Source organism: Geospiza fortis, unplaced genomic scaffold, assembly GCF_000277835.1.
Source record: "Geospiza fortis unplaced genomic scaffold, GeoFor_1.0 scaffold786, whole genome shotgun sequence".
Classification (NCBI taxonomy): Eukaryota; Metazoa; Chordata; class Aves; order Passeriformes; family Thraupidae; genus Geospiza; species Geospiza fortis.
This window is the reverse complement of record NW_005054749.1, coordinates 55,462-65,484: the sequence shown is the minus strand read 5'-3', so window position 1 is coordinate 65,484 and position 10,023 is coordinate 55,462. Positions and strand designations below refer to the sequence as shown.

At 36.9% G+C, this 10,023-nt stretch overlaps 1 protein-coding gene across 1 annotated transcript in view; it reads left to right on the top strand.

Annotated features, from left to right (window-relative positions):
• LOC102041882 (chromodomain-helicase-DNA-binding protein 1) overlaps positions 1-10,023 on the top strand; it is a 55,826-nt gene that overhangs the window by 16,050 nt on the left and 29,753 nt on the right. The window contains exons 3-7 of the mRNA XM_031065382.1: positions 3,440-3,653; positions 4,652-4,753; positions 6,041-6,108; positions 8,254-8,403; positions 8,717-8,991. Of these exons, the coding sequence (XP_030921242.1) occupies positions 3,440-3,653; positions 4,652-4,753; positions 6,041-6,108; positions 8,254-8,403; positions 8,717-8,991 (809 nt within the window). The remainder of the gene's footprint in view (positions 1-3,439; positions 3,654-4,651; positions 4,754-6,040; positions 6,109-8,253; positions 8,404-8,716; positions 8,992-10,023) is intronic.

Below are 10,023 nucleotides of genomic sequence, written 5' to 3'. Positions count from 1 at the left end.
TGAAAGAGTGCATGAAAGTACATGATAAAAGAAACATTGCTTTGGTAGCCCTCAAGAGAGCCTGTCAGTTACTTGTTCTGTGGTAAGTCAACAGGCAAGTCAACCGTAGAAATAAAAACCTATTCATTATTCTTATGTAATTTTCTTAATATACACTGTAGTTCTGTGAAGATATCTGGGACTATGTGGTGCACAGGCAGAACTTGTAGTTCACACAAGTTTCACGCAACTGCGTTAATTTGGATGATTATAGTTGAAGTAGGCTCTTCCCAACATAGAGTAGCCTTGTGTTCTGTAGTGCTTTTTGTGAGTTAATTTCAAATGTTTTATGCATGTATGTAAACTGTCATGGATTACTAAGCTTTGATAAATATTTCAGCAAGTTGTTGCTGTTACCCTGGTTGTAAAATTATTTCAGGCTACTCAGTTTGTCTTTTGCCCTTTCCTTGTTCTGATTTGACGCTGTGGGATAAGAAAGCCTAGTAAGTTATTATGGGTGCTATAGTGTTTGAATTTCATTTGACTATTTTTTTCTGTTCTGTGTACCATATGTTAATCTCTGGTAGGGATCCTGCATTGTCCTTCATGCATGGTATCGTTAGGGAAGCTCTAAACCAGTTGTGGTGAACTGTATTATTTGTTTTTTTCTTCTTGTAATTTCTTGTAATTTTCTTGTAATTTCTCTCTGCATTTCTTTTACTTCTGTGTGCAGATTTGTTTTGTAGTCTTGCATTTATTAGTAATGTAGTTGAATTAAGATTTTTACTCTTTGTGAGGTGTTACTATGTGTTGTGATGTGAGTTCTATTAGGCTGCTCTTCTCCAAATCAGGCAAATTTATTTTGAGAAACAAGGATTATGGAATAGCTCTTACTTTGCTGGTCCTTCTTATAAGCCTAATGGAAATTCATTACCAGACTCAGAGCTTCGATGAGAGCTAGCTGGCAAGATAAGGAGCCCATGTTCTTTTCTTTGAATACTGTATGATCTACATCAAAATCCACATGTTGACATGTTGGTATTGTTTAACAGAGACCTTAGATGATAGTTAGCTGATCTCTTAGTAAATAATAAAATCTGGCATTAGCTTTTTTTTTTTTTTGCATCGAACTCTACAGCAAATAGCATTACCCACTACAGTTTTATTTTCCCTATTTCAGTCCCCTTTGGTTTTGAACTTAATTTCTGGGAAGAACATAAAACAACTTAAAATTTCCCATCAATTGTTTATCCCTGGAGATGTCCAAGAGGCATTTGGTCTGGTGCTGGGTGATGATGTGGTTTAGGAGTTACAGTGATAGTGCTGGGTTCACTGGATGTTCTTGAAAGTCTTTTCCAGTCTTGATGATTCTGTGATTCTATCTAATCAGTGTAATTCTTCCTTACTTATCTGAGTAAACTAAATTTTTTTTCATATTTTCTTTTATCTCTCCACCGTTCTCTTCTGTATCTGGTTTAGATGTTTCTTACAGTGTTAGCAAGTTAACGAAGATGTATTATTCCAGTGTTAGTTTCCCCATGCTACCTTAGAAAACAGGCACTTTGTTTTGGTTGCCTCTGTCTCTATATGCAGTTAAACCTATGGTTAGCACTGTATTAGAATGTGTGAACAATTTTACTGCTATATGGAAAGCTAACTTAATTACAATCGATATGGCTTAGTGTTTTGCATAAGTTTTTGATTTGGTAATCCATGTTATTAATGTCCTCTTTGAACAAGCCTTGTCCTGCATGAAGGTATTTGATTCCTTTCCCCTCCTTCAAGGTTCTGTAGGATTTACATATTTTTGTTGGCTTTTTATGACAAGAACTTTGTCAGGTATTTACTTATGTCTCTCCATACTGAGTTTTCTTCTATATATCTTCATTTACAGTTAGTGAATGTCTTCTGTAGTCTCTCTGGCATGTATTTATGGCACTTTGCTTTGCTGAGCAATATGGTTGTTTTATAAAGGTGCAATTCACCTAGGATTTAAGGTAAGGCAATACTTGTGTGCAAAAACTCTATTACAATAGTTTTTCTTCTCTTAAGAAGACAGTCATGGAGTGTCACCAATTTCTGGTGTCATCTAACCTCCAGTCATATATTGTAGCATCATATTCTGTAACCTGCTTTTTGGGCAAGTGGAGTTAGTGTTACAGCACCATGCCTGAAGTAAGACTTCAATGAAAGAAATTGGAAATTTTGGAGCAGCCTTCTTGTTTCCCAGCTTTCCTCTTGGCAAGTGCAAGGAACCCAGTAGCAACATGTTTCTCCACATCTTGCCCTTCAGAGCAAAGACGCTTCACTGTGTTCGCTTTGCCCCTCTTTATTTTCCTGGTTGCTGGTTGCAGATGGCTGATGGAGGTGCACTCTGCAGGGATCTGTTAATGAATAGCTTTGTTTCTTCTTTTCTGGCACAGTTTTGTTGGTGGCGGCAAAAGCAGAGGAGTGATTTTGCTTTGTTCTGCAGTTCTAAAATAGTCAGTTAAGTATATTCTGGGGCAAATGATCAATCTTCCCTCTCTCCCACCTCACCTCCAGCTGATTGTCAGCCAGATGAATTGTGCTGGCAGAGACCAGCTGGGCTTTGATACAGTTTTGGCTTTAACATTTTCAGTTCCAACTTCATGTTTACTCTGGTTTTTAAGCATTTGTGTCAGTCTGTACATAATTTGAAATTATTTTTCTATGCGGTGTTTCTTTCTCATGATGTCTTTGAAATATAGTATTAATCTAGTAAGGAATTTTACTAAAGTTTCAAACTCGTCTACTCTGAAAAACAAATGCTAAAATTATAAAAGAAGTATCTTGAATTAATGTGTGTTCTAATTATGTTAAATGTGGTTAAGATGAATATACAGATGAAGTAATTTAGACAGTTCAGGTGTATGCCAAGGAAAGTGCTTTGGCACAAGTCATACCACCTCTGACAAATTCAGAGTTGCCTGTGTGGGAAAAGTTTGTGCTGCTCTTTTAACAGAAGACCAGAGTCAGTGTAGCTTTTTGTTTTGTTTTAAGGACTACCACAGCTTTATGAAGATTGAAAACAATATTGGATAGTCTTTTGTGAAGTAGACTAAACCATTAGCTAGTATGGCATTTGATGGCACTAAAGCAGGGATTTTGAAGGGAGTGAAGCTCGTTTGTATGGCTACAAAGCATTTCTACCACTTTTAATTTCCCTGTATGACACTGCTTGTATTAATTTGAATAGTTTTGCTTTATCTTTATTTTGGCTTCACATAAGGTATCTAATTACACTTTAAATTCTTATTCCCTGTTTATTTTTAGCTTTATTCAACTCAGCTTATGTAGTCGACTGCCTCCATTTGTGTGTTACCCATTTGTCTGGTCTGACTAAGCAGTTGAGTTATAGGTAAAGCTAAGGTGACTTATTTTGTCTTTTAATCCAGTTACTTTGGCACTTGTGTAATATCCTACTAACTTGTCTTTGCAGCCGATCAGATGATGATTCTGGGTCAGCATCAGCTTCTGGATCTGGTTCAAGCTCTGGAAGCAGTAGTGACGGAAGCAGCAGCCAGTCAGGCAGCAGTGACTCTGACTCTGGTTCAGACTCAGGCACTCAGTCAGAATCAGAGTCTGACACATCTAGAGAGAAGAAACAAATTCAATCTAAACCACCAAAAGTTGATGGATCTGAGGTAAACAAGGTACATAAATGAATTCTTTGTCAAGAAAATGGCAAAGGAAATACTAAAAAAGTGGCAAGGAAATAGTAAAAAATATTTTAAAATTATTTTTAAAAGCAGTGCTCATTAAAAAACAAAGAGGTAATGAAATGTTCTTAATTAGATTTTAACTTGATTGGGTTAGTGAAAGCATGTACTTTGCTGCCTTAAACATTGGGCAGGTTTCTCATATAAGTGTTTAAATTTGTGCTTTTAAAATTCTCACATTTGTAAGTATTTTCAGTTAAAAGGCTACCTAAATTTCATCATACAGAAGCATGTCCTAATTTACTGGAACTTATGAAAGAGAAAGATAACATATACTGTTGTTCCTGAATTCTGTTTTTACATTGTTTCTCAAATGCTTGGTTTCATTGTATGTATAAATAAATTGTGTAAAAATTTCAAGCTTACATATGGTTAGCTTTCTTTATCAATAAGTCTGCTAAGAGCAGGAAAAAAGTGGTGTTGAGAAATCTCTTCAATCCAGTGGGCCAGAATTACATGCACTCTCCCATGTTTATGGAGTGGTATACCATATTTATGAAGGTAGTTATGGATGAGTCACACCAAGAAGTGAAGACTGTTAAGAATTCTCTGTTAAATTTTTTCCCATATGTTTAACTATTACTGTATGAAACAAAATCATGGCAGTTGAGCAATCTGAAAGAATTTATCTGTGTGAATTTAAAAATGTACTTTATGAAGTTTTGCTTTAACAATTACCTACACAACTATGGTTAAACATGTTTCAGTAATTATCCTAGTGACTAGCATGTAACATTCTGTTTTGTAGAAATCTTACGACTTTAAAAAGCTGTCTGATATTGTTAGTTAATGTTAGTGTTTTGTAGTGAATTATTTTGTAGTGAAATGTTTTAATTGATAAAATTAGGATGCTACTTAGGAAGAGTAAGTATGTGGTAAACTGGAGATTTTCAGTATGTTTAACTGACTCTTGCGTGTCTATTCCTGTTTAGTTTTGGAAGTCTAGTCCAAGTATACTTGCCGTGCAAAGATCAGGAGTACTCAAGAAGCAGGAACAACAGAAGGCAGCCTCATCAGACAGTGTTTCAGAAGAGGTGATTAATGTAATTTTTAAAATGTACACATTACAATAAAATTACATTGAGCGAATTTATATTCTCAGAGTGAGCATAGAAGCCTGGGGTTAGTCTATAAAATTAATGTTCAAATAACTGACATTTTTATGCAGAAAAGTAAAGATACCTCTGGTCACTTGTTTCCAAGTGAGTTGTCCCAAAATTATAGCAGTGCTATTCTGTGCTTTTTTTAGGTAGCTATTCTGTGTTGTCCAGACAAAATTTTCAAGCCACGTGGTACTGACTTACACTGTATTTCTGGCTTCTTGAGTTTATTGTAAAGATAAATAAAAATGCTAAGTTATTTTTTCAGTGTGTTTTTGGAAAAGATGTCTGCTATAGTTTTCAGAAATTCCATATGAAGTAGAAAACTATTTTTTACAAGTCTTGTAATAGTTACTACAGAAGAATTCTTGTATTTTAAGTATGAGGCCTGTATTCTAGGTATTTCAAAACCTAAATCGTAGGCTGACTTTTTGCAGTAGGAATATCTTTTAAGAACACTAATCGGAACTATGAAATGTAATCGATTTCTAAAGCTGTCTTTTTGTCCTGTATTACAAAGACTTTGTACTGTAGTCACACTCATTTGGTTGAATTTCTGTTTTTGTCTGATTTAGGAGCTCATCTTTTAAAGAGGAAACTTAATCATCTATCATTAAAATTTTAATTTACACCTGTTAAACACTCTCTTCCACAAAGATGCTTTTCAGGATAAAAGTTATTCTAAACTAAGTCTCAGACAATGAGACTGGCCTTAACAAAACTTAGCTTTAAGGGGGTTCTTGTTTTTACTTTTATTGTAAAGAAAGAAGGGATATGCTATTCTCAAAATTTTCTTGTACTGGTGTTTCAATGTGAACAGATATGAAAAGTGAAAAAGCTCTTGAGGGTAGGAGATTTCATTAGGATTTTTATAGAGACGTCATCTTGAGTAATGTGGAGCAGCTTACACCATGACTGTTCTTATGCGGGCAGAGTGTTGGTTTTTGAAGATGGGGGTTTTATGTGGTGTTCTCCAGAGCAGTATTGGCATAGTGTATTCATAGATGGATAAGTACAAAAACAATACCAGTATCCAAACAGCTAAATTGGAAGGCATGAAGAGGGTAAAATGTGACAGTGGAAACTCAAATTTGACAGTGGAAACTGATACATCTTTTCAAATTCTACTTGTTAGAAGATTTTTTATGTAATTATTTTTTGTAAAAATGAGTTGTCTTTGGTTTATTTCCTTTGGCTTTGGTTTATTTCCTTCCTCTGCAGGACTCCTCAAGTAGTGAAGATTCAGGAGATGACTCATCCAGTGAAACCAAGAAAAAAACACATAAAGAGTAAGATATTTTCCTAAGTAATAGCACACATTTTTTTATCATAGAGACAGATGCTTATGTTTGATTTCCTCACTCTTGAAATGCTTAAGTTCTCTTCTTAATTTGTCTTGATCTTTCATTTCTAATTTTGTAATTATAAAATGAAGAGTCAAATGAGTATCTCTGTCACACTAGTTTCTCAGCAAAAGAGTCCGCAATGTGTTTGAAAACATTCATCAGTGCTTTTATTTCTAAAATACTTTGTTGCAGTTTAATAACTACTTAACTGTATTAAGTTGTTATTTAAGGTATTAAGATTGAATTTTCCTGTATAAAGTCAGAGTTTGAATCAGGATACTGTACATCATCTTTCCTGTCACAAAGTAAAATATTTCAGTTAAGCAGAAACCAGGGAATCCTGCTACTCAGAGTTCTGGGTTGAAAGCAAAACCAGTGAGAGACTCCAAGTCAGACATACAGTTTATTAGGAAAAGGGAATAAAACCTGAAGCGGCCAGCTGAAGAAGGATTGTCCTTCTTGGATGTCCTGGCTAGCAATCCAGCACTGCTAGCAGTATTGGGGCACTATCCTGATTTCAGTGATCCAGGACAGCACCTAAGGCAATCGCCCTGTGCTATGATAGTGGCTACAATCAGCAGAAGAAGAGAGTGGACTCCAGCTGTGATGAATGCAGGTTTATTGGGCCCCAGGGGAACCAACAGCCAAAGACAGTTTCAGAGAGGTTACAATAGCTTATAAGGGGGGAAGGAGACAGGGGAGGAGTTGGTCCTCGGGTGAATAGAGTTTCAGAGGAGAGTGAGATACAAAAGATTGACTTAGGGAAAGCACCAGTGGGGATAACTTGAGAGTGGGGCCCCGGTCTCTGAGCCAATTACTCCAGCTCTAGCTGGAAGTGTCTAGAGAGAAAGGTGGGAGTGCTGAGTGACAGACAGGACACTGGGGGGGGATTTGAGATAGGATACATTGGTTGCCATGGCAACTGGGGAGGAGTTGGGATAACTGGCAGCACAAGGGAGGGAGGAGATAACCAGGGCAGAACCATTACAAGAAAGGGGGAAACTGAACAATCCAACTTAAACAGACACAACAAAAAACAAATTACATGCAATAGTACAAAAGAAGAAAACCACTGACAGAGTCAGAATACAACCTGACACCCTGCTAGTTAGGGTGGTGGTAGGAGTCTAGATAAAATGGTCTTATTGAAGTGGTGATCCTGTGAAAAAGATCTGGAAGCTCTTGTCTTCTGGAAACAGGTAAGGGCTGCCGGTTCTGTCCCAAAGCCCAGATTATATCCAGGTGGCGATGCTTAGCTCCTCCCCCCTGGGTGGAGCATCTCACAATGGGCTGATACTATTCTGAGTCATGCAGTGGGTTCTTGATTACCCAATAAATAGAAATGGCTCCTGGAGGGAGTTGTCTCTGAGTCATGTGGCAAGGCATTGTTGGGCCCATTAACAGGAGATGAGGAAAAAACAATGCCCCTCCTGGTTTCAGCAGCTCTTGAGGATGGGAATAGAATGCATCTTTATATTGTAACCTAGGACACTCAGTAACAAGTGTCTTACTCATAGTACCTTGCCTGTCTGTGAAGCACTGATTTGAGAGTTTAGTGGAAGCTTTTGGGAGCCAGTGCCACTCACCAGTTGTTTTCAGTTCAGGTTTTCAGGTTTTTCTGCATTTCTCAAATCTGCCTCTGTTATTTTTCATTTCTCGTGCCAAAATTGCTAATTCTTCACATGGGCCACAGGGACCATAGGCATTAGACAATATGAGACCCTCCGCAATACAGTATGATAGAACTTTATGATTTGAAAATGTCTAACTTCTGATGAATATGTATCTTACCAGGTAGACTTGTTTTCTTAATGTCACGTTAACTCATTTCTTCATGTTGAAATTTATAAAGAAATCCAGATTTTTGTTGTTATTTTAGATTTTAAATCGCTTTGATGCCATTGGACATTTTTTAACTTACCTAGTATTCACTGAGGACAAATTTCTATCTCATCAACTGAAATAACTGTTACAAGATTTTTATTTCTGTGAAGAGTCTTGAAATAGCAGCAGATCCCTCATGGATGAATAACTGTTCTAAAAAATGCAACAATATGAAATTACTGTTTTGTCTTTCATCATGTACAGTGAAGACTGGCAAATGTCAGGATCAGGGTCAATGTCGGGAACAGGTTCAGATTCTGAATCGGAGGAAGACAGGGAGAAAAGCAGCTGTGAGGAGAGTGAATCTGACTATGAGCCAAAAAACAAGGTCAAAAGCCGTAAACCTCCAACCAGGTAAGAAGTTGGGCATTTGAATGCTCTATTTTAAACTATTTCTAAAAAGCAATTGAGTATTTACTACTACTATGCATGAGACTGAAAATGGTAGTACTTACTGAGGAAAAAAAAAGGTTTTTTTTTAATATACATAATATGATAATATATTAATGCTTTCTAGTGACTATCTTTTCCTGTCTGCTTTAAATGAGAGTAATTGCGCATTCATTAAATACTTGTATTCAGAAAACAATGCAGAAAATTAATTGTTGCCTCCATTGAAACATCATTGTTGTGTCATACATTATTGTCTTATTGTCTAATTGTGAAGAATTAAGCCCAAAAGTGGGAAAAAGAATGCAGGACCAAAAAAGAGGCAACTTGATTCTTCAGAGGATGATGATGAGGAGGAGGAGGATGATGATTATGATAAGAGGGGATCTCGTCGTCAGGCGACAGTCAACATTAGTTACAAGGAAGCTGAAGAAACCAAGACAGATTCTGATGATTTGCTAGAAGTTTGTGGAGAAGACGTTCCACAACCTGAAGAAGATGAATTTGAAACTATAGAGAAATTTATGGATAGTCGAGTTGGCCGTAAAGGAGGTATATTTTTTTAAGTGTTTTTAAAGTCCTTGTTAAGATCATGGTGCAACTTCAACGCATATTCTCATCTATAGGTTAAAAAGCAATTGTTTTAAAGTTACAAAGAAGTCATACTGTTGCACCTTTTATATTCGTAAGAATGCTTCTATTCCTTTCTAAGTATTGTAGAATACAGAAAAATTGCATACCTGAGTAGAATATAAAAATTAGGTGGAAGATAACTCTATATTGCATGAATGCATGCCATGTTATTATGACACTGTACAGTTCAGTGGTCTTGATCAGTACAAATTATTATGTATGTGGAGAAAGTAGACTACATGGGAGAGCTGACTAGTAGTTTGAACATAGAAAGACAGTGTTGGTAAGGCTGAACCACTGAAATAATGATTTCAGGTACTGCTGTACAAATACAGAACAATGTGTGGAATGGCTACCAAAAATACATCTAAAATTGCAATGGTATCTAGAATTCTGCCTTGTATTTGAGTCTGCAGGTTAAAATCTTAGACTCATAGAATGGGTTTGGTTGGAAGGGACCTTAAAGATCAGCTAATTCTAACTCCTCTGCCATTGGCAGGTATACATTTCACTACACCAGTTTGGTCAAAGACACATCCAACCTGGTCTTGAATACTTACTTCCTGGCATGGTGAATCAACAGCTTCTCTGGGTGTAGCCAGGCAACTAGTTATGGTGCCTCACCCCCCTCTTAGCAAAGAATTCTTCCTAATACCTAATCTAAGTCTCCTTCCGTTTAAAGTCATTACCTCTTGTCCTACTACTATGTGCCCTTGTCTAAAGTCCCTCTCCAGCCTTCTTATAGCCTCCTTTAGGTACTAGAAGGTGCTGCAAAGTCTCCCCAGAGGCTTCTCTTCTCCTGTCGTAACAGCCTCAACTGTCAGCCTGTTTTCATACCATAGCTGTTCCAGCCCACTTTACCTTGTTGGTGGCCTCCTCAGGATGTACTCAAGAAAGCCCACATCCTTGTTACAGTGGGGAGACCCCAGAGCCTGGGGTCTTTCTTTTTTC